Raw genomic sequence first — 22,815 nt, 5'->3', positions numbered from 1 at the left:
TAATAATCGTCTTGTCGTCTCAACTTGCCGTACGTAAAGAAACATGTGTCATTTTAGCCATCTCAATCTAGTTATTTTCAGGTTGCTCAAGTCTAATCGTTAAAGTTTCTAAAAAAATCGACTTGTTAAAGTTATGATAAAGTATGGCCGTGTTTAGTTCATTTTCATTTTTTTAAGTATACAGACACACATTTAAAGTATTAAATGTATACTAATAATAAAACAAATTACAGATTATGTCTGTAAACTGCGATATGAATATATTAAGCCTAATTAATCCGTCATTAGCAAATGTTTTATTGAAGCACCACATTGTTAAATTATGGCGTAATTAGGCTCAAAAGATTCGTCTCGTAATTTACATGTAAACTATGCAATTGATTTTTTTTCATCCATATTTAATGATCCATTCATTGTCCAAGCATTTGATGTGACGGAATTTTTGGAAGTGTGAATGGAACTAAACACAGCCTATGGCTATAAATTATTCAGAAATCCCATACTAGCAACCAAACATCGATTCTTCAAAAACTTAAAAAACATCAAGAAACGTTAACAATATAAACGAATACCGCTTCAAATCAGCAAACCAAACACTAAAAATAATGTTCAGCTACTTCTTGCACCGCAAAACTAAACAAAACGAAATGTATGGAGATGAATTATCTTTCGCACATTTTTCACAAACTGTAACACATTACACACCTGCGTGTTTGCATTACATTTCACTCTCTCTCTCTTTTTTTTTGTTCAGTGCATAAAATAAAGAGTGCCAGAAAATAGATTACGCTCTCTTGAAATAAGTATTGTGATGAATGAAAAATCAACAATCGTTCAAACACAGAAAATAGAGAATCTCAAAAGATGAAATTACACTAGGTAACATGTTCTAAATCCATGTCATATTACAAACCTCAACAGTAGACAGGGCTGATATATAGTTTCGGGACAAATGCACGGCTAAAATAACACAAAACTTGTAACATGACACTAGCAATAATGAACTAATCATTTGGTAGAACCACAGGCACATTTTTGACATCTAAAGGCCACTCAACAGCAGCATGGCACCGGCTGCAAGGCTCCAAGACGTTGAACTCAACTTTGGAGGGAACTTTCAACCTGATGAACGTTTTGACAGCCTCCAGTGCTCTCTGAGCTTCCACGAGTACCTCTCTGCGCAACAAGAGGCATTTACCCAGCTTGTCCACTGAACATCTACTAGGAAAACCTGACGTTGTGTCCAGCGTAAGACACTCGAGCGATGTCGCCGATTCAACAATGTGACATGTTATCTCAACCAAACTCTTTGCAGACGAGAAATTGAGTATCTTCACACACTTCAGTTTGTCATGACGGTGCTCTGGCATCAATCTGAAGGGTCCTCAAAAACTGAGGCACGTTCCTTTCGTTCTTGGAGTGCCTAAAGGTGAACAAAAAACCAAATTAATTAGCAGCAATTCCACCACGTTTACTTAACTTTACTTTATACCGTTCGTTAGGAGTAGTTCCCAACTCCTCGTCCGTGCACACGCTTTTCAAACTGCTAAACGGTGCGTTTTTTGTAAAAAGTTTATATACGAAAGTTGTTTTAAAAAAATCATATAATCTATTTTTTTAAAAAAAAATAGCTAAAACTTAATTAATGACGTGCTGCTTCGTTTTGCGTGCGGAGAGTGAGGGTTCCTAACCCTCACTCCCGAACAGAGCATTAGCAACTTACATTCAAGATGAAAGTCAGAATGCTAGATTTTGGGAGGTTTTACCATTGCCAAATTTTAATAACTTTGGATGTATTTAGTGAGATCAGGGATGTGCCGCTGGTTTCCATCTCTTAGAGAATGTGTTAGGTGACGCATTCGTGGAGGTGTTGAGTGGTGTTGCATGTGTAGTGGTGTGTGTGCGCGTGTGCGTCTGCCGTGTAATCTAAAAAAAATGGTAGTGTTTTTATGAGGAAAGTTCTGAAACTATCAAATGTTGATAGGTTGTTATTGGTAAGATCATGTTGTTTGTTATCCTACTAAAATTTATTAGGGTTCAAATTGAAGTTGAAGGAGGGATACAGTTTGACCGAGGCAACAGAGAGAGGGAGGAAAAATAGACTTATTCCTTCAGAGTTTGGATTGAATTCTGCCATCCTTTTTGTTCCTCGACTTTCGGGCTGGGCTTGAACTCGAGGGGAAGGCCCGAACCTGGTATGCCGGCCCGTACGCGGAGAGGCTTACGAAGGAAGGAAGCGTCCCAATTCCCAAAGGAAAAAAAAGGGAGGAAGAAGAATAGAAGCAGCGGGTGTTGGAGTTGGACAGCGATGGCGGCACGGGTAGCGCTGCGCCGCGCGTTCTCGGCGACGGTGGCGGCCTCGCCGTCTCCCGGTATGGGTGCGGCGGCTTCACCGGTAGGGTTTCAGCACGGACCCCTCCTCCGGCGCCTCATCAACTCTGCTGCATCTGCTGCCTAAAAAACAGCAAGGTACCCCCACTTAATGCATGCTCTATCTGTTACTACAATCCAAACCATGCTTGAAATCCAACTGTAGAGCAATTGGATTGGTAATTTAAATTGGTTGGCTCCTTCCTTGAAAGTACAAATGCATGTAGCTAACTTGTGTGCTTGAAAGAGTGATAGACATGTTAGTAACTTCAATCAGGGCCTAATCTCCTCAAACTAGCTTGCAATGATGATACTGAGAAGGGAGTATTTGCATTTTTAGCAGTAGTGTGTAAGTGTCAACTCTAAACCAGTTAAGTATACAATGTTATTTTCTTTTAGATTGCGTCCTGAATTTTTTGGGTAAGAACCTGCCAGAAAATCATGTTCGTCTTAAAAGATTGACAGCCTCATCGTTTGGCAATATTTTCTAAATATGCCAAATGGCATATTTGCAAACGAAAATCAATTTGTAAATAAAACTTTTATATATGTGTTCTTAGCGATCTAAAAGCAAAGGCTGAAAAATAAACTTCGATGAAAAAACCCTAAAATCAGCTCCAAATTTAATGTTGAAAATTCAAATTTTAGCTGATAAGTATATGAATATGCCAAACGATGAGGCCCTGAAGTTATCTGGACACAAGATTCCCAAATGAACATTGTTGATTGGTAAATTCATAGAGCCTCCAAAATTACCTTTTCTTCTACTACCAAATTCTGTTTTTCGTAATTTGGTGCATTGAAAATAGGAAACAATTGACCTGTCTTATATATTTCTTAATGCACAATTTCATATCAAGTATCTATCATTCCTTGTTAGCTTCAAGTTTAAATATGGCAGCAGTACATTCGGATGCTTGAACTAGCAGACCTGCACAAGGGGATAACAGCTCAGTAAGATTATTTAATTCCTCTAAGGTGGCACTTCCAACATGTCTTTAAATTTTTCATCACCTGGCAACATGACAGAATCGTATTTGGATGCTTTATTTGATCAGCCCCTCTCCTCCTTGTAAAGCCTTGCACCTGATGGCAGATATTCACTGGGTAACAGTAAACCATGCCATTAGGCCATTCACAATGCTCCGACGTGCCGTTCGGCCAATCCTTGACACGTCGGAGATTCGCAGCCACCTAGACATCGCGCGCTCCAAAACGAAGTCCGCGGAGCCTTGTTTGGACACTCGTTCTTCTGCAACTCTCTGACAACTCGAGGGCGCGCGGCGTGGGGGAGAACGGCGCGGCCGCGTTGTGGAGGTCGTGGCCTCGCCCCTCCCCCCACGGCCCTCGCCGGGAGCTCGAGCAGGAGCCCAGCGGTGGCGGCGGAGCCATGGATACAAGCAGAGGTGAGTGGGAGGCGTAGCAGGAAGATCATAGATCAAAGGCGAACAACGGCGACGACGACCTCAACCTTACCCATCCCGATCTGCACCCCCTTGGGAGCTCGTCGGGCAAGTCCCGCCTCGATTTGTGTCGCTAGGAGCTCGCCGGCCGCCTCGATCCATGTCGCCGGGAGCTCGCCGGCCGCCTCGATCTCGCCCATCCCGGTCTTTGCCCCCTCTGGGATCTCGTCGGCCCCGTCCCGCCTCGATTTGCGCCGCCGGGAGGAGGAGGACAGGAAGCTGCAGCGCCTGGATTCATCTGAAGTGGCCGTGGTGTGGAGGTTGGAGAAGGAGCGGCGGCACGGGAGATGGTGCGATTTGCTCGGGGAAAAGGATGGTTGGGGAAAGTGATTTTCGTCGTGGGCCCCACGTGAGGAAAAAAAAATGATGATGGACCATCCAAGGCTACGCATGCGTTGGAGAGATGGGAGCTTCCTTGTTTTTTTTCCTACGTGGAGACTTGGCTCCTTGGTTTCACGACGGCGCATTGCTAATGCCCTTAAATAGGCTGTGTACTGTATAGTCACCGAGCAGATTACTCTTCCTTGTGTGTAGAACTTTTGTACCTCTGGTGTGTCAGCCAGTATGTATGCAGTCAGACCCTACCATCTAGGGCCTAGGGGTGCGCAAAAGAGCTGTCACACACAGTGATTTGCTTGACTCAAATGCTTGTATATTGACTATCTGTTTTTTTGGGCTTAGCTTGGTATGATGCATAGTTTATGTATCGAATGCGAAGGCCAATGGAATGTTAACATAATCTACCATGTTATTCCGCAGCATGGCTTTTCTTCAGAATCTAGGGATGCTCGAATGGATATCAAGAGGCGTTGTGAGCTGAAGGAACATGAGTTTTTCCATCTAGTTGAAGAGGCCTTGAAAACCGCTGATCCAGTAAAGGCACGCCTTGTTTTTGAGAAGAGAAAAGAGTTATCTGACCTGGTTCGTGAGTACAAGGCCAACTCAGGGTATATATACATATTCCAACTATCTATATACTTCGATAACGTCTCCTCTATGATATATATGCTGACTATATTCATTTTGCTGCCCCTGCCTTTATGTGACATATAACAACTTAAGGCTCAAGACAGCAAACAGACGTTTGAACTTGGCTGTGATTATTTCAGCCGTTGTTTCAGGCTACTTCGTTGCCGGCATGATTGCGTCGAATTGACGAAGATGAGGTTTAGAAGCACCGGCGATCGATATGAGAAACATGCAACCAACCTTTATGATTATCCTTGGTAATGTGTATGGGCAGCTGTTGTGTATAATTAAGCACCTTGAGTTATCCAACTCTAATGTAGCTAGCTTCTGTTGAACCAAAGGCTAGATTTTTATCTATTTATTATCTCTAAAAAAATATGTCCTCGAACGGTGTTGATAACGTGCAGAGAGGCAGAGACAAACCAGTAACTGTATGCTGATACAGGGGAATTTAACTATTTGCCACTTTTAGGTTTGGTAATTATTTAAATACCCTTTTAGGTTTACACTTAATTTTTGCCCTTCTTAAAAGATGGTCTTAACTATTTGCCACTTTTGTCCGCGTGGCAAAGTTAGGTGGAAAACAGTGTGGGGTCCACTCGTCAGCCTCTTCCTCCCTTTCGTCTCTCCCTGATGCAATTTTATACTCCTGTCCGTCTGTAATGATGTAAAGTTCAATTTTATACTCTCCTTGTCCTGTAATATAACAATCTAAGTTGGCGAATCTGAACATGTTTAATGTCCAACAAAATTTATGATATTGTGGGATGGAGGAAATAGAAGGGAAAGGGCCCAATTTAGAAAAAAAAAACAATAGAGCAACCATAACGACATAATATGCTTAAAATGCAAAGCGGGTGAATAAAAATGGAATAAGCTGAAATGCAATTTACAATAAGCCAACAATAAACCCATTCATTCAAAATAAACAAAACAGACCACCCCTGCTTTCTAGTACATCCCACCGAGATGACTCTCTGTAATATCCATAACAGAAGCCTTGTAATAATAATATATATATATTGCACGTATCACTTCAGCATATAAAACAAATAAAATATTCCAGGCTCCATATTTGATCTGTACGGAGTTCAAGGGATATAGACTTAATATATAGTTGTTCAGTGCAGTCTAAAGCACAATTAGGGGAACACAAACTAGCCCACCTCATGGTTCCTGGAAGTTCCTACTTTCATCTTTGGACTTATCACCATGGCAGCGCTGACGATCATATAGTAAATGTTGGAACACCATATAGCGGCATTAACAGCAATGACAAACCTTATATTCCTCATGCCTCTTCTGAAAGCATGTTCCGACCTGCACCACATAAAACATAGTACTCCCTCTATCTACTTTTGATAGTCATATTTTCAAATCTGAAAAATTTATTTTTGATAGGCATATTTCAATCCAACAACTTATCATCTTAATGGCTTTCTCAGATTTAATGCGTGACTCTCTATTCTTACACACATAATTGGTTACATGAGTATTGAGAAATGTAAATATTAATTAATCGCTTGTTTACGAGGAATGACTAGTAGCATGTTTAACTAGATGATAAGTAGAATTACTTATCGTTGGTCTGTGTGCCAAGATAAAATATGATTATCAGAAGTAGATGGAGGGAGTAACTCACTACAGAATTCAAATCGATTTGGACATAGCTGCATTAACATACTATTTGACTGTCTATCGAATTCATCCAGAAGGCAAAATAGTGTCATTTTTTATATTCCACACTAGTATAAGGGGTTGTTTGGCAGAACTCCAACTCCTAGATCCTTGTTCAATAGAGCTGGAGCCGAACCAAACACTACTACAATGGATCTGCTCCATAATACACATAGGAAGGGTGGAGCTACCTTTTCCCACCTCCACAACTCCAGCTTTAAATTTGGAGCCCTACCAAACATACCTTAAGAGGATCAAGTGAAAACAATAGATACAAACATCTTAAAACAGGACGTAAAAGATCTCTACAATCGTGAAAAAAATTGTGAATAAAATATTAGAGGTAGGTATAGGCATGGTCTATATCTCCACAAAATTTCAACACCAAATTCAAATTTGCTTGCAAGATACAAGAAATACAAACTTTGAACGGATAGTGATAGGAAAGTTTCATGCAGAATTTGTCTTCTTTTAATCTTCCAAACGAAGTTGAGTTTGGTCTTAGAAATTTGGTGAGAAAGAGACCATGCCTATCCCTACCTTTAATAATTTCTTCGTGAACATAGAAAAATTGAGTTTTCATAGGTTTAATTGAACTGGAGATTTCTCCAGAAAAAAGAATAACAACTGTCCACCAGAAAAGGAGAAACTATACATGCGGATGCTCATGCCCCATAATTAAGTTAAAAATCAGTCCATTTTTCTACTGCGAAACTATTTCACTAAAAGAAGTGATATAGCTTGTTTTAATCCCTAAAAACAACTGGCATTTTTGCTTCCTGTCGTACAAGCTGTGTTCTAAGTTGAAAGTTTATGGGATGATAGACGGGATCAGAACCTATGTTGCAAAAATTCCCATAGCTAAAGTTCAGGGGAGCAAAGTTCACCTTTTTCCTGTAAACAGGTTCTTTCATTCGATTATGTTTAATTTGATCGACCTAGATTACTAGTATTTGCTTTCCTACAATCATGTACTATGGGAAGGATCCAACTAATGAACTAAAATTTTATTAGAGTTGCTCATATATTAACAAACAAAAAAATACAATCATCATCTGGCCTGTAACTCCTTAACAGCCGTCCCTGTAACCAGATCTAACGGGAACTACAATGACAATATATGCTCTCAAATGCATCCCGCAAATAAAGAAAAGACCAAATAATAAGCTGAAATTTAGTTTATCTATAGCAGAACAAGATTCGGGCTAAGCCAACAATAAACACATCAATTCAAGTAACAGGAAGTAAACTGATACAGGCTAGTACTCAGACTTACGCTTTAAAGTCTGCTGCTGCATAATCCAGGTAATTGGTTTCACCCAGAGAAGGCAGGTGGTAGGGTTTTGTATAAGAGAAGAAAGTCCGGCTGGCAAAAGGAACCACACCAATTGTTGGGTGGTTTGCTTTGGTAGCTGCGTTAGGGCTTTGAATAGAATTCAGGCACTTTGCTTGCTGCATTGGAAGGCAGTACAAGGAAATTAATATTTTTTTTTCAACAAAGGCATACAAGTTCACTCTTATATTGTGGAAAAATCAAAGTTATCGAAAATTGCATAGATGTGAGAAAGGAAACAAAAGAAAAGGCACCGCCTTGTTCTTTTTTTTAAAAAAGAAAAGGAATTATAAATTGGCCGGTTTGAAAGTGTAAAACTAGTGCTAGCAAAGAAATTGAGTACTATTAGCTACTTACAGAAACAGGAAGGCCATGGTTATTGGGAATCACCGTGCTAAAACGACGGAGAGCTCCATTAAAAACATTGTTGATAGCAGAAACGCCTCCTCCTTCCTGAGAGGAGGAAAAGAGCAATTATGCTCTTCCCTGCTGTGAAAGAAAAACCAGAAATTTGAAAGATTTGGAGGAGTGTGTATACATACAGCGGAGGTAGGACGATTAGGCATCGATCTGGACAGCACGGACGAGAATTCCTGAAACAAGAAACGCCTACACATGTCGGCGATCTATAATTCTATATACTGCTTGGAATTTCCGGCGAGCGCTATCTGCATATAAAAAAAATAAGGGGCTAAAACCAAAAACAAAACGTAATCAGGTGAGGTAGTTTTCGGCAGGCCCCCATGAGCAGCAAGGAATCTCAACAGGGAACTTAGAATCTAATCTAATAACAATGACACGGAAAGAAAGAAAGAAAGAAGATAAAACTGATCCTAGCGGCTGCACGGAGGGAAGATGGGATTGAGCACCGGGCCTCCAAACCCTAGCACATCGCGGTTGGGGATCGAACACAACCTTTTTTGCCAAATGGATTTAAGCCATCCGATGGGGGAGGCAACGAGCACGGATGTAAAATATCTCGCGAATTATCTCTTATTTATGTAACTAGCATGCCATCCACACAGATTGTGCGGCTAGCATCATTATATTTTCTCTTATATAATAGCATATATGTTTTCTCAATGTATTATTCAAATATATTAAATTGACAACATAATTTTAAATTTTGTACTAACTTTACGAAACTACTAATATGTAATATTCATATTGTATTTTATATACGTGTTAGTTATTAATTATTTTTAATATCAAATTTTAGTTATTTGTAAATTATATTCCTATATAGACTCTAGACTCGTCTTTCAATATTTTTTTAATTCCGAATTTTTGTTATCTGTAAATTGTATTTCTATGTAAACTCTAGGCTCTTCTTTCAATATTATTTATTTTTAATTTTGAATTTTTATTATTTCTAATTGTATTTCTATGTGGACTTTAAACTCATCTTTCAATATTCTTTAATTTTTTTAATTTCGAATTTCAGGTACTTCTAAATTGTATTCCTATATTGACTTTAGACTCTTCTTCCCATGTGTTTTTTTTAAAATTTTGAATTTTAGTTATTTATAAATTGTATTTTTATACGGACTCTAAAACATACTTTTAATTTTATTATGCTTATTTTGAATTTTAGTTAGTTTTAAATTCCTATATAGACACTATACTCTACTTCTAATATTCCTTATTTTTAATTCCGAATTTCCATTATTTCCTAATTGTATTTCTATATGGACTCTATACTCTACTTCTAATATTTCTTATTTTTTTAATTCCGAATTTCAGTTATTTATAAATTGTATTTCTATATGGACTCTATTCTTTTTTATTCTGAATTTTAACTATTTCTAAATTATATTTCTATATGGACTCTGTTTTTCTTTTTTTTCGATTAATATGAGAATTTCTAGGCCGTGAGAGCGAACGTGGATGCTTCATTTTCTATTCCTTTAATAAGTTAATAAATTAGTTTTGTTAATGAAATATGTTTAATACTCCAAATATTCGATGTGACATAGACTAAAGTTTAGTCTCTGATCCAAAATTCCAAACACCCTCTAAGTACCTCTTGATGTCTTGATGGCCATCAATGAATGAATAGATGAATGATGTAGTTGTAGTAATAAACTCCATGAAGTACGTGCTCCGTGACAAGTAGTGACAAACAAATGCAGAATGGGGACGTGGTTGAAGGTAGAAAACAGGGTCTAGTTGTTGTAGTAAAATCTGAAACCCCGTGAAACGTTTGTTAGTACGGTGGTGACGTGGCGTGGGTCCAACGAGGAGGGAGCACGCACGGTGAGGGAGAAAGTGATGAAGTTGCAGTTGGTCAGCGTCGTCACGAGCTGGCTTAAGAGAAAGTGACGCAACTGAGTACAGAGTATTACCTCCATCTCAAAAAAAAAGTGTAGTCCTGGGTAACCGTGTCCGACGTTTGACCGTTCGTCTTATTTAAAAAATTTATGAAAAATTTGAAAAAAAAATTAGTCACACATAAAGTACTATTCATGTTTTATCATCTAATAACAATAAAAATACTAATCATTAAAGAATTTCAAATAAAATAAATGATCAAAAGTTAAACATAAACAATGTAAAACTGCACTTATTTTGGGACGGAGGGAGTAAAACTTTATAGACGGAGATGACGGTCCATGCAAGTTATGAATGCTGAAAAGCAAGAGAGAAGGAGGAGGAGGAAGACCCTCTGTGAGAGCAGAGCAAAGGAATTCATTAATTTTTCATTAATAATATAAGGAGGTGGAAAGTTGATAAGAGAAGTCTTGTGTCGGTTGTTGGTCGGGACGGGAGGAAGGTTCGTGGCGGCGGCGGCGTCGAATGAGCGCAGGACACGGCCGCCCCAGAAATCGCCCGTCAACCTCCCCTCTCGTGTCGCAAGCCGCAGCACACAACGGCGACCGTGCGCGCGCGGCTGAATCCTACTACTCCCGTCCCCACGCGGAGGGGAATGGTGGCGTCCGACGCGGAGACACGCGGGGGAGGGGAAGGGAACCACGCGCAAACCCAACGCCCTACGAGACTGTAGTCGACGATGATTTGATAATACAGCAGCGGCAGAGCAGAGCAATGCCAAAGTCATGGTCTCCTCCTCCTCCTCCCCTCTTCCTCCCCCCAATCCAAACCCCCAAAACCAAAGCCAAAACCCCTCTCGCCACCGATGGGCGCCCGCGCCTCTCGCCACCGCCAATCCCCCGACCAATCCCAATCCCAATCCCCATCCCCACACCACAAGCACCACCACCACCACCAAACCACCCGGGCCCCCAAGCCCAAGCCCAAGCCCCAGCCACCGCCGCCGCCGCAGCCGCAGCAGCCGCGATCTCAGCCTCCGCCGCCGCCGCGGCACCAGCCCCAGCAGGCGGCGGCGGAGGATGGGGTGGGGCGGGTGCTGGGGCGGCCCATGGAGGACGTCCGTGCGACCTACACCTTCGGGCGGGAGCTGGGGCGGGGGCAGTTCGGGGTGACCTACCTCGCCACCCACAAGCCCACCGGCCGACGCTACGCCTGCAAGTCCATCGCCGCCCGCAAGCTCGCCCGCCCCGACGACCTCGACGACGTCCGCCGCGAGGTCCACATCATGCACCACCTCACCGGCCACCGCAACATCGTCGAGCTGCGCGGCGCCTACGAGGACCGCCACTCCGTCAACCTCGTCATGGAGCTCTGCGAGGGCGGCGAGCTCTTCGACCGCATCATCGCCAGGGGCCACTACTCCGAGCGCGCCGCCGCCGCCCTCTGCAGGGAGATCGTCTCCGTCGTCCACAGCTGCCACTCCATGGGGGTCATGCACAGGGACCTCAAGCCCGAGAACTTCCTCTTCCTCAACAAGCGCGAGGACTCCCCGCTCAAAGCCACCGATTTTGGCCTCTCCGTCTTCTTCAAGCCCGGTATCCTCCCATCTTTCTTTTCTACTGCCCATTCCTTGCTGCTTCCTCCAAATTAATATAAATAATTTACACAAACCAAATCCACCACCAATCTATTAGCCATCATCTGCTCTCTGTGTGGACACCTTCCAACTGCGATGACTATGGTATCCTGTCGGATTACACTTCATTTACGCTCTCATGGTCAACTCAAAGCGGGATCAGGGACAAATATAGCGGCAAAGGCCTGTGCATCATGTTAGGCAAGGCATGGGCTTTTGTTTCAGGACCACAAGAGAGGAAATGTCATGAATCGTAGCACTGATGGGGTGCTCAAGGTGTGTTCAAACTGATGGGGTGGTGTGGGAATGCAGGTGAGCAGTTCAGAGATCTTGTTGGAAGTGCATATTATGTGGCTCCTGAGGTCCTAAAACGACTATATGGAGCTGAGGCAGACATATGGAGTGCTGGAGTTATCCTTTACATCCTTCTATCAGGGGTTCCTCCATTCTGGGCAGGTACATTACATATCGCTGCTCTTTGCATCAAAAAGTTTTTTTTATAGAGCAGATCACTATGTCATCAGGCTTTTAGTAAGAAAGCCCAGAACCAGGTTCAATACAAGAAAGCATCCAATAGATTTTGATACCATTATCCTAACATGGACCCTTTGTTGGTTTTACCAGAAAACGAGGACGGTATATTTGATGCTGTTCTGCAAGGTCATATCGACTTCTCATCTGAACCATGGCCTTCTATATCTAGTGGTGCAAAAGACTTGGTCAAGCGGATGCTTCGGCAGGACCCAAAGGAGCGGTTAACTGCTGCTGAAATTTTGAGTAAGTTGATATTTTCAAACTCTGCTATTTGTTGCCAATCTTGGTTCTACGAATTGATTTGCCCATATGTGTGGTTGGAACTTTTAAAGCGCACTGCTTGCTATTATTAGTAAAAGCATTTGTGGTGATTTTACAAACTAAATCTTCATCTGTGTATAGTATCTTAATCTGATATTTTAAATACACAGACCACCCATGGATTAGAGAGGATGGAGAGGCCCCAGATAAACCACTTGATATTACAGTGATCAGTAGAATGAAGCAGTTCAGAGCAATGAACAAACTTAAGAAGGTTGCCTTGAAGGTAATAAGATGTTTTGAACATCAAGCATTTCTTCTCTATGGCTTTGCACTTTATTCTGCAATACATGATAAATCTTGTCTTTTATTATGTTATGGCTAGGTCGTTGCAGAGAACTTGTCAGAGGAAGAGATTGTGGGTTTAAAGGAAATGTTCAAATCTTTAGATACTGATAACAGTGGGACGATAACTCTTGAAGAACTAAGAGCTGGTCTACCAAAGCTTGGCACTAAAATTTCGGAATCAGAATTAAGGCAGTTGATGGAAGCGGTATGCTCATATTCTCTCTCTGTCTCTGCACGCTCATATCTTGATTCTGTACCAATGCCAGTAGTTCACTATAATGGCCTTGTTTGGATCCTCCGAGCTATTAAATAGCCCTCCGGAATCTTGCTATTTAGTAGTATTAAACGTAGATTACTGATAAAACCGATTCCATAACCCCTAGGCTATTTTGTGAGACGAATCTAATGATGTATATTAATCCATGATTAGTGGCTAACTACTGTAGCATCACTGTAGCAAATCATGGATTAACATTCCTCGTTAGATTCGTCTCGCAAAATAGCCTAGGGGTTATGGAATAGGTTTTGTCAGTAATCTACGTTTAATACTCCTAAATAGCAAGATTCCGGAGGGCTATTTAGTAGCCCTCCGGATCCAAACAGTGCCAATATTGTAGTGTCATCCTAGTAAATGTCCTGTTCATATATCCGAAAAGGGAGAAATGGAACCATACTTTGTGACTTTAAACAGTATACTGAGTTAAGATGGAATTGACTTTTCCACAGCTAGAACTTGTCTGTTAGATTCAACATTTTCTGTTTCAGCTTGTTGTTCATAAATCTTTTCTCCTTTCCTATCTGATAATATTTTCTTCTTGCATAGGCTGATGTTGATGGAAATGGGTCCATTGATTATGTTGAATTTATATCAGCAACGATGCACATGAATAGATTAGAGAAGGAAGATCACATATATAAAGCATTTGAATATTTTGACAAGGACCACAGCGGGTAAGTTTACTTCTGTCATTTTTTTGAAAATCATTTTGATAGGTTCGATCTTTTGGATTAACTAGTTTGTTGTTTGCTTGTTTCTGTACAGGTTCATAACAGTCGATGAATTGGAAGAAGCTCTGACAAAGTACGACATGGGTGATGAAGCGACAATTAAAGAAATAATTGCTGAAGTGGATACAGACCATGTGAGTCACTCCACTAAATACCTAGAAAACTCCAGTGATTACTTTTTGATATGTCATCAACGTTTAGAATATGAAAATAATCATTCCTGCGGCCTTTAAATCAGGATAATCGAATTGATTACATTGAATATCTTGAAAACATTGGAGGAGATTTGGTTTTCAAGTATGCTGAATGTTGCTCAGCCATCTCTAAGATCATGGATGCTGGCTAATTATAATTTTCATAGGGTAAATCTAACTATATTACTAAACTATGTAAGCTAGTGAACTTTGATCCATCCTGCTCTCTAATAATCGAGTTCCTGTTAGATAAATAAAAAGGTTAGCTATCGAGAAATCATTCCTTCTCTAAGCAATATACTTCTACCAACATGAATACATGATGTGGGTGAATAACTGAAAATTGCTGATGCTATTCTTCAAAAGTGAACATTAAAACGGGAACTGCATGGATTTCCTACTAAATACTGTGTCCTGACTTACTGCTTAGGATGGAAGAATTAACTACCAGGAGTTTGTTGCCATGATGAAGAACAACAGCCCTGAGATTGTTCCAAATCGACGGCGGATGTTTTAAGCCTTTCCTACAGTTATTGTGAAGTTTTTTTCCTTTCACAAATTCTATATGGTTCCATCTTAGGGAAGTGAGCATTATCTTTGTAAATGTTACAAGAGCAGTTCGTATCGGCGGAATTCAATGAAGTATATGCAAGGCATATTGGACTCGTTATGTATCATGGTGGATAGCTCTCTGAAGTGGGTGTGGTGCGTTTGTGTATGTATGCTTGTGCTTTCTGGCCATTATGTTTTCTGTCTCTTGATAAAAAGAGCTCTGTAAAACAGTTTCTACTGATCATATCAGGCAAGGCAAGATAACGCTTTTCTGGTGAAGCTGAATTTAACTGATGATGTATGCTTCGAAATTTGATTACTTTTCTTTGCCAGAAGAAGAATTTGGCAATGAACTCTTTGACGATAGATAAGTTGATAACTCGAGAAGGTTTTAAGGTTAAGAAGAATTTGACTATTGAAGCGAGGATTGGGGATCCGTTAATGGTCAGCCCAATGCATCTTGCTTCAATGCCAGATTCCACAGCCCAATTGACCTTTCAGAATTTGGATCGCAACAAAATGTTCGCGATGACAGGACCATATGCCAGCAAATCTGGTACAAATCTCCCTTGAAAAGGATACGAAGAACATCAGAAGTATCTCTACAAGCCAGCAGCTCCATTTCGAATATGAATTTTATTGTCTGCTGAAAGCCGAGGCTTCTTAGAAGCAGAATAGCACAGCAACAACATGGAACTGATTGGGCGCTGATGCAGAATTACTACATTTTGTTCATCAACAGGAATGGCACCACTGATGCTGACCTGAAAAATTGACACTTACACATTCAGCTCTAAACCGCACAAGCGAAAATCAGATTTACAATAAGCCTCTTGCTTGAACTTTACAGTGATATCACTTCACACACACAAACGGGAACTAATCATCGAACTGAGGCCTTTCTCGTCTTTGCTGACTTGTGCTTGATAAAGAGGGTAGCTAGCATGCTTTTAGTGCTAACTGGAACCTTTTGGATTTCACGCCCTCTAGGTTTGTCCAATGCATTAAATGTCGAGATATGCATGAAACCAGGCTGGTCCTGAAACTGCAGACATGGTAATTTGCTTTTGTTGGGTTTCATAAAGAACAAAACAACTATATGGGGATAAACCCATTTTACTGAATATAGACAAGTATGACGGTAAAATATTAACTTGTTTTTAATTCATACTCCTACTAAGCTTATTTTATATTCCAATTATTTACCTTTGAACCAACATTTTTCTTAGCATCAAAACTGGTGTTCCCATTCGGTTGCAGAGGCTTGTGCATGGGAGAAGCAGGTATGTCCTTGCCTGAAAGATCAATTATTTAGATGGAACACTCAATTGGCATACGAATATTTCAAAATCCCCCTATTTTACAGTTAAACGATATGCGCACATCCATCATCAGATCATGGTCATGAGACACAACACAATTTAGCATAGTGTTTGATTACCTAGAAGGTACATGGAACCATTTGATGCAGGTTTAGACGATATAGTATCCCCTAGTCTGCACAAAAGATGACAAGAAGATAGATCAGAAGAGAATAGCTCCATTGCACCTTAGTAAATGAAGAAAGGTGCAATTTAAACAGAACTGAACAAAACAACTAATGATAGTATCTTACGTAAATGTATATTTCTGTGCTCCAGTTGTCGAAATGCTGTTCTCTGAAGACAGATGCCATGAAAGGGTCTTGGCTGCAGTCCAAATATGAAATGTTGTTTGTTGGTTCATATGAAAAGTAGCATCCATAAAATTTGCAATCTGAACAAAAACGAACAAGAAGGTCCATACCTGAAGGATAAGGTTTAGGTTTTGAATCCTGACCATTGTCTGTTTGCAGGCGTGCAGCTTGAGTTCTTTTATGACCGGTAGCTAGCTTGGCAAGTAAGTATAATTAGCATTTAATTGGAAAAAACAGTGGAGAAGTTCTTAATTGTATACATCCTTACATGGTAGGATATAGTGCTTATGATGTTTAAAAGTTGTTCCACCAATCTTCTGCTGCCTGAGGCCTGCTCTGTCGGTGAAGATTTGGCAGGTGAGGATTTGCTATAAATTGGAGGATAGGATAAACTGATATTGTCAGTTAAATTGTCATGGTTTGATCAGCACATACTGCATGCAAAGCAGATATAGCTTTACCTGGTTTAAGCGTGCAACCTTCAGCTCAACCGTAGAGACCTCAGAAGCTTGCTGTTCAAACAGGTCCGTTAATTTGTATGCAACAGTACCAAGGTGATCAACAGCATTGACGACAGCTCGTACAGCATAATCTTTCAGGTTTTCCAGCACCCTATATCAGCAGAAAAGCTTCAAATTATGAAAATACGATGCACTAAGAAACAATGCTTTAGAATTACCATATGGTCTTTTTCTAAAATAAACATTTTAGAACCCATGTTTCAGAATTTCTTCTACATTAACAAATATGAGAAAAGCCCCTAATAGTAACATGTGGGCTGCAAAATTCCAAATTGAATCCAATTGGTAGTACATACTAGTAGTATACAGAGATGGTGGTTAGATAAATCCAAAATTCCAGAGAATACAGACATCCTATATTCTTCTTTAGGCAGTAGAGTTTGTTTTGTTGTCACATCTCAACATCAAGTCCCCTTGCCACACATGTTGCTGTCCTCCTTCACTTATTAGGTGGTTTTAGCCTCCAATACCTATCATATAATTAACTGCTAGCACACGATGTACCAACGATTCGATTCAATTCAATTCAACCCCTAAAACAAAAGACGAAAGTAGAGCTAGATACCATGCAAGATGCAAATTTACCACTGATTTTATGATTGTAAATTAAAATGGTAAGTGGTAACAAAATGCACCAAAGAGCTAAAACCTCACTCACATCTGCTTCTGCTCGCTGTGGAGGTAGGATTTCTCGCAGTACTCGGAGGCGGAGTAGAGCTGAGGCCGCAGGTTCTTGAGCTCCTGCACACGCACAGACGCAAGGCATCACCACCACCACAAACCAAGAACCGGCCGGATCCATGGACAAAATTAAGCGAAGGAAACGAGACATTCTTGTGAGCGCGAGGGATCTGGGATGGAATGCGGGCACGCACCTGCAGTGCCTTGACGAAGCTCTTGCTCCGCTCCATGGAGGCCTCGTCGACGTTGGTGGGCCCCACCCCGGCGACCCCCGCCCACCCGCCCGCCGCCGGGCTCGGCCGCAACGGCTGCATTGTCGCACCACCGTTCTTGCCTCCTCTCCGGTTGGCGGCGGCCGGCGAGTGGGATGGGCAAGAAGAAGAAGCGGGGAGGAGAAGCTAAGCTAAGCTAAGCTTAGCTCAGTGGAGGAGAGTGAGAGTGAGGACGAAGCGACACTACTCCTACTAATAAATTGCTCGAGCAAGTGTGCAATTGTATATACCACGCAGCAAGAAAGCACGGGTCTCTCTTGGCGCGTCGGAGGAGGAGGTGATGGCGACGGTAGCTAGCGCCGGTGAAGAAGCGATCTCGGTGGGATTGGCTTTAGCAAATGGAGGTAGCAATCTCACGGGGGAATCATCATCATTCATCATCAGAGCTAGCTTAATTGGTTTGTTTGTTGGTTTGGTTTGGTTGGTCGATCGCTTTGTTTTCTACCTGCAACTGTACTGAGCAGTAGTGGATCTTTGCTGTCCTAACCTCATTGTCCTTATTACCGCATGCTTTATTCCATTCATCTTTGACAAACCAGTACTAATCGTACACACACGGCTTAACAGTAGTAAACTGAAGATATAGATAGAAAAAAAAGGCAGTAAATTTTGAGCAGATAAGGAAAGGAGGGATCTGAATCTGAATGTCAGTGTCTCTCGTACGTACAGTCGCTCGTAATTGGGACATCATGCCCATATAATGTATTCTCGTCCTTGTCGCGTGTGTATAAAACTTGCACTACTACACATATATCATGCTGATGCGATGGAGCCAGGTAGTAATGAAATGAATGAGATCGATGCGTGCGAGTGTGAGTGTGAGTGTGAGCTGGTGTGGTGTGGTGCAGCGGTCGCGCACCCCATGACCATGAATGCTTGTCGGTTTGGTCAGGGGTTTTATTCGCTTCACCTAATGGCAGGGGCAGCTAATCATAACATGTCATGTACGTGACCTGAATATCTCTGTGTGTGAGAAACAGAAATACTCGTCGGTGCATATATATGCTCTGCTTATCTTCAGCATTTTGACCATCCTGCTGTAGTTATGAGCAGATTAGTGAAGGGAGATCAACGGTGCTGAAGAGGTTAGTATGCTCTAAACCTCCTTGCTACTACTGAACTTTTGGAGTAGTTCAAGTCACAGTTGTTTTACTTACTTTGTTGAAGCAGTTCATCAAATACATCAACTGGTCCATGGTTACATTAACGATTGTACGTGCAGAGTTAAGCAGGGGGACACAAAAGCCCCAAAAAGAAATTAATGTCAGGCCAGTTGGATGCAACGTTTGTTGATCAGATCCGGTCAAGAGTAGATGCTGGGGGTGAACACGTCAACTGAATTTCTGTGTGACGCACCTTCTATGCTCTGATTAGGTTCAGCATTTTTTTACCATCCACTGATCAATGGCCTGTCTGTTTCAAGGTTACAATGTAAGGACCTTAATTACTTAGGCCAAGTTTAGTTTTAAAATTTTTCTTCAAACTTCTAACTTTTCTATCACATCAAAACTTTTCTACACACATAAACTTTCAACTTTTCCATCGCATCATTCCAATTTCAACCAAACTTCTAATTTTAGCGTGAACTAAACACACCCTTAGCCTAACCATGATCATCGTAATTGTTGATTGCGGCGCATTGGTCAGTAATATGCACTCGTACAAAGCAGGGTGGACCGAGCTTCAATGCTACTAGGTCTCAGTTGTTAGCTGAGACTCCGGTTAGCCGCTTCACCATCGACGTTGGCGGCCCTCCGCCTGTCGGAGCCCACCGCCCGCCCCTTCTCCACGCCTCCTGACGCCCCCACCTTGATCTGGAGGCCGTGTCCACAACATCGGGCTCCCGCCCGTCTCACCCACGGTCTACCGCTCGTCTTCCTTCTCCTCCAACCTTCGTTGTCACGCTACCATCATCGGCGTGACACTTGGCACGGGGAGACCCGTTTCGACCGGCATCCTCCTCTGCCTAGGCCGCCGCCACCGGCGCGCCACCGGCGCGCCAACGCCACTTGGAACCAGCCCTGACCTTCGGTCTCGCCACCATCTGCCGGTCGGTCCTGACGTCAACTTTCGCCATGGAGGGTAGGAAGGTTGCCGGGCCTCCAGTCCTGAGGCTCAATACAACATGTTCAATATTCTCCTATACTATTCAACAATCAATTTATAGGGTTATAAATTCCTTGCTCCGTCACTGAATCGATGGAAATATGTAAACAATTGTACATTTAGGTTGCTACATTTTTTCTGTTGTTGGCAACTAATCTCTTGCACACGTAAAACGGAATGACTCATTAGCACATAATTAATTAAGTATTAGCTATTTTTTTTAAAAAAATATTGATATGATTTTTAAAATAACTTTCGTATATAATTTTTTTTTAAAGAAAACACACCATTTAACATTTTGAAAAAACTTGTTAAATGGTGAGTTGAGAGCTTCAACCAAAGAACACAGCCTTACAGTGAAGAAGGGTGAAAAAAAACTCATAGAAATATTATTTTCAGGGCAGTTGGATACTTGGACGCAACAATATTTTATCGTCGTTGATCAGATCCGGTGAGGAGAGAGTGAAAAACTCTAGCAATCTTCTCCCTTCCTCCAAAGCCCAAGCCCACCACGACAAGCAGGCCAAGCCTGCACGTTGGAGCACTCGCACACCTCCAGTATCTCAAGCTTCCCGTATGCGTCGTGCAGCTTCTCCCAAGAATAGTCGAGGTGCCTGAGGAACCTGACCCGAAGCACCTTCACCGCCGAGCCGCCGCCGCCTTCGCCGAGGCCGGTGATCATGCCGCCGCGAACGTACAGCTTCTCCAGGCGCGGCAGCAGGTGAGGCTCCGCCCACCGTGGGAAGTCCGGCAGCGGGAAGCACCGGAGGTCCAGCTTCTCGAGCTCAGACGGGAGCGCGAACGCCACCTTGTCAGTTGCATCTCGACCATCTTGCTCCGCCGGTGACACCCCGCTCCATGTCATCGTCAGCGACCGGAGCGCGGGGAGGCTCGCGAGCGCCGTCACCTCGTCCGCCTCAGGCCTGGCCGTCCGGCCTATCACGATGCTCAGCTTCCTCAGCCTCGTTAGCGCGCGCAGCTCGCTGAGACGGCACGGGTACTTGTTGCTGGAGTTGGCGACCACGAATCCTTGATCACCTGCAGCTTTGAGAGCTTCCCGATCCCCTGGGCATTTCGCCGAGAAGGTAGCATCCCGACACGTCGAGGTACTCGAGCGAGACGAGAGATTTGATCCCTTCGCCGAGCGTCGCGAGGTTGTGGCATGATCTGAGGTCCAAGACGATGAGGCTGCACAGGCCGCCGATCGAGTCCGGCAACGCCTCGATCCTGGAGATGCCTCGGAAGCTCAGGTACCTCATGTTCCGACAGGCGCCGATGCCGCGCAGGAGCTCGCCGTTGATGAGCTCGACGTGGTGCGCGCGGGGGTCGTAGCCGTGGTCCCTCCATGTCCCGAGCTGCAATGTGGTCAGCTCTTCCTTCCGCGCGAACCACGACTTGTCCAGGTCGACGTACCGCCGGTCGACGTTGTATATCGTCGTCACGTCCCGACGGAATCCGCCGGCGCCGGCGCCGGAGGCAACCGTCCTCCCTTCGCGGAGACAGGCGCGGCGCGTCCTGGCGAAGTCGTCCCTGGGCATGCCATTGGCGTCGAGGTCCAAGAAAGCGTTCCTCCGCGCACAGGCTACGAGCAGAACGCGAACCCATGGCTGAATCTTGCAGCCGTGGACCTTGCTGCAGTGCGGTCGCCGCAGTGGCGTGACGAACCCCGTCGAGGACACGAGCTCGTCGAACACCTCCTTCCCTTGGTCGACGGAGTCGACCAGGCGCTCCCCGACCCACCAGTGGATGAGCAGCCTCCTCTTGATCGCCGCGTCGTCCGGGAAGACGACGAAGCAGAGGAGGCAGCGCTTGAGCCGCGTGTCGAGGCTGTCCATCGCGAGCTGCAGATGCCGCCGCGTCTCCCAGCTGCTCTCTAGCGCGCCGCCCCAGCAACTTGAGGCGGCGCGCGCGGCCGGCGTTGCCGCGGCCGCGGCAGCGGCAGCTGTGGAGAGGCGGAACGTGTCGTTGACACGGTCGGTTATCGCGGCGACCTCTCTGTCGACGGACGACAGCGCGGCGATGAGACACCTGAGCTGGTCCTGCCGGCTCGAGGTGGCCACCGGCGCGGCCGCGGCGTCGAGCAGCAGCTCGTCGACGAGGTGCTGCACGGCGCCGAAGGAGCCTTAGATGGTCTTCTCGCTCTGGTGGATGTCGTTGAACGCGCCCTCGAGGCGTCCAAGGTCGGCTCGGATCTTGTCCAGGAGGAGCTTGGCCCCGCACGCGTCCTCGTGGACGATGGCGTCCGTGAGAAGACGGATGATGCTTGTAAGATGCGCCCGCAAGGAGACGAGGCTGAGCTCATCATCATCATCTCGCCGCGGAAGCTCCGCGGCATTTCATCGTCGCCGCCGCTGCCCGTGCCCGGCCTAGTGTTGTGCTTGAGCAGGGAGTGCGTCGTGTCTCGCATCCTCTCCATGAGATGGAGGATCTCGACGGTGTCTTGCGAAGCGGCAAGAGTGCGATACTGGCGCCTGATCTCGCCTATCGGGAACCAGACATGTTCGATAGTTTGCCCGAACTCGCCATAGAACTTCTCCCTGATCTCGTCCCACCAGAGCTCAAGAAACCTCATCTCTCTCCCTAGCTTCCGCTTGATGCCGCCTAAGTCGGACGTCGACAACGCGGCCACGGCGAAGCAGCGGTCGACGGTGTCGAGCCGATTGAGCAGCGGCGGCATGGACATGGCTTGTTGGCACTGGCAGGCAGCCCCCGCGTGGTCAATGGCGGTGGCGGTGGCGGTGGCGGCGGCGGCCGATCGATCCACTGCCAAAAAGGTGGGATTGCAGCTGGTGGAATGGCTCACGGAGGAGGACTGCGTCCTCCAGGACAGGGACGACATCGCCCGCGCCGCCAAGGTGCTCCTCTCCCCCTGCATTTTCTTGTTCGTCATCGATGATTTCGGTGGCGAAAAGTTTGATACGGATGGTAGCTATGTGCGAGTGCG

General features: G+C 44.0%; 4 protein-coding genes, 1 long non-coding RNA gene and 1 pseudogene across 7 annotated transcripts; 2 read left to right on the top strand and 4 right to left on the bottom strand.

The window, feature by feature from the left end:
- The first annotated feature begins 2,308 nt into the window (after positions 1-2,308).
- On the top strand, positions 2,309-5,038 carry LOC127772936 (uncharacterized; annotated as a pseudogene).
- Positions 3,076-4,271, bottom strand: LOC127772937 (uncharacterized). Its single transcript, XR_008017482.1, has 2 exons — positions 3,385-4,271; positions 3,076-3,301 (listed from the first exon to the last, which is right to left on the bottom strand). It is a non-coding gene; the product is annotated as an uncharacterized LOC127772937 (long non-coding RNA).
- A 670-nt stretch (positions 5,039-5,708) lies between the features above and the next one.
- On the bottom strand, positions 5,709-8,713 carry LOC127774606 (uncharacterized). Of its 2 annotated transcripts, XM_052300875.1 has the most exons (5): positions 8,355-8,713; positions 8,170-8,265; positions 7,756-7,931; positions 5,969-6,122; positions 5,709-5,882 (listed from the first exon to the last, which is right to left on the bottom strand). In XM_052300875.1, the coding sequence occupies exons 1-5, from the start codon at positions 8,427-8,429 to the stop codon at positions 5,754-5,756; spliced, it is 630 nt and encodes a 209-aa protein (XP_052156835.1). In that variant the 5' UTR covers positions 8,430-8,713; the 3' UTR covers positions 5,709-5,753. The 2 variants fall into 2 exon arrangements, with proteins under 2 accessions (XP_052156835.1, XP_052156836.1); XM_052300876.1 differs by having other exon boundaries at positions 5,778-6,122.
- A 2,038-nt stretch (positions 8,714-10,751) lies between these two features.
- Positions 10,752-14,901, top strand: LOC127773284 (calcium-dependent protein kinase 15). The gene is made up of 8 exons (XM_052299324.1): positions 10,752-11,678; positions 12,032-12,175; positions 12,344-12,496; positions 12,685-12,800; positions 12,900-13,067; positions 13,686-13,813; positions 13,905-14,004; positions 14,495-14,901. Exons 1-8 carry the CDS (start codon positions 10,949-10,951, stop codon positions 14,579-14,581), a joined length of 1,626 nt encoding a protein of 541 aa, XP_052155284.1. The 5' UTR covers positions 10,752-10,948; the 3' UTR covers positions 14,582-14,901.
- Positions 14,902-15,233: 332 nt separating this feature from the next.
- On the bottom strand, positions 15,234-18,168 carry LOC127773286 (probable protein ABIL4). 2 transcript variants are annotated; one of them, XM_052299326.1, is made up of 10 exons: positions 17,688-18,168; positions 17,471-17,553; positions 16,753-16,903; positions 16,560-16,659; positions 16,402-16,482; positions 16,232-16,304; positions 16,058-16,113; positions 15,823-15,911; positions 15,465-15,661; positions 15,234-15,380 (listed from the first exon to the last, which is right to left on the bottom strand). In XM_052299326.1, the coding sequence occupies exons 1-9, from the start codon at positions 17,805-17,807 to the stop codon at positions 15,500-15,502; spliced, it is 915 nt and encodes a 304-aa protein (XP_052155286.1). In that variant the 5' UTR covers positions 17,808-18,168; the 3' UTR covers positions 15,234-15,380; positions 15,465-15,499. The 2 variants fall into 2 exon arrangements, with proteins under 2 accessions (XP_052155286.1, XP_052155285.1); XM_052299325.1 differs by having other exon boundaries at positions 15,234-15,661.
- A 2,175-nt stretch (positions 18,169-20,343) lies between these two features.
- Positions 20,344-22,554, bottom strand: LOC127774311 (disease resistance RPP13-like protein 4). The gene is made up of 4 exons (XM_052300537.1): positions 22,126-22,554; positions 21,794-21,973; positions 20,982-21,712; positions 20,344-20,878 (listed from the first exon to the last, which is right to left on the bottom strand). The coding sequence occupies exons 1-4, from the start codon at positions 22,552-22,554 to the stop codon at positions 20,344-20,346; spliced, it is 1,875 nt and encodes a 624-aa protein (XP_052156497.1).
- Positions 22,555-22,815: the final 261 nt, after the last annotated feature.

This window comes from Oryza glaberrima, chromosome 5 (assembly GCF_000147395.1).
Source record: "Oryza glaberrima chromosome 5, OglaRS2, whole genome shotgun sequence".
Lineage (NCBI taxonomy): Eukaryota > Viridiplantae > Streptophyta > Magnoliopsida > Poales > Poaceae > Oryza > Oryza glaberrima.
Note: the sequence above shows the minus strand (reverse complement) of the source record. Positions and strands in the feature narration are given on the sequence as shown.

Bases quoted from the DNA above. Each gene is read 5' to 3' on its own strand.
- LOC127774606 (XM_052300875.1), bottom strand. From the start codon at position 8,429: ATGTGTAGGCGTTTCTTGTTTCAGGAATTCTCGTCCGTGCTGTCCAGA. The intron at 7,932-8,169 runs GTAAGTAGCTAA...CTTCCAATGCAG, and splicing joins ACCATGGCCTTCCTGTTTCT to CAAGCAAAGTGCCTGAATTC. The intron at 5,883-5,968 runs GTGGGCTAGTTT...AACTCCGTACAG, and splicing joins GAACTTCCAGGAACCATGAG to ATCAAATATGGAGCCTGGAA.
- LOC127773284 (XM_052299324.1), top strand. From the start codon at position 10,949: ATGGGCGCCCGCGCCTCTCGCCACCGCCAATCCCCCGACCAATCCCAA. The intron at 12,497-12,684 runs GTAAGTTGATAT...TTAAATACACAG, and splicing joins AACTGCTGCTGAAATTTTGA to ACCACCCATGGATTAGAGAG. The intron at 13,068-13,685 runs GTATGCTCATAT...CTTCTTGCATAG, and splicing joins TAAGGCAGTTGATGGAAGCG to GCTGATGTTGATGGAAATGG.
- LOC127773286 (XM_052299325.1), bottom strand. From the start codon at position 17,807: ATGCAGCCGTTGCGGCCGAGCCCGGCGGCGGGCGGGTGGGCGGGGGTC. The intron at 16,660-16,752 runs GTAAAGCTATAT...TCCAATTTATAG, and splicing joins AGGTTGCACGCTTAAACCAG to CAAATCCTCACCTGCCAAAT. The intron at 16,305-16,401 runs GTATGGACCTTC...TTTGGACTGCAG, and splicing joins ACCTAAACCTTATCCTTCAG to CCAAGACCCTTTCATGGCAT.
- LOC127774311 (XM_052300537.1), bottom strand. From the start codon at position 22,554: ATGTCCATGCCGCCGCTGCTCAATCGGCTCGACACCGTCGACCGCTGC. The intron at 21,713-21,793 runs GCAACGCCGGCC...CGGCATCTGCAG, and splicing joins CTGCCGCTGCCGCGGCCGCG to CTCGCGATGGACAGCCTCGA. The intron at 20,879-20,981 runs GTACCTCGACGT...CGCCAACTCCAG, and splicing joins AAATCTCTCGTCTCGCTCGA to CAACAAGTACCCGTGCCGTC.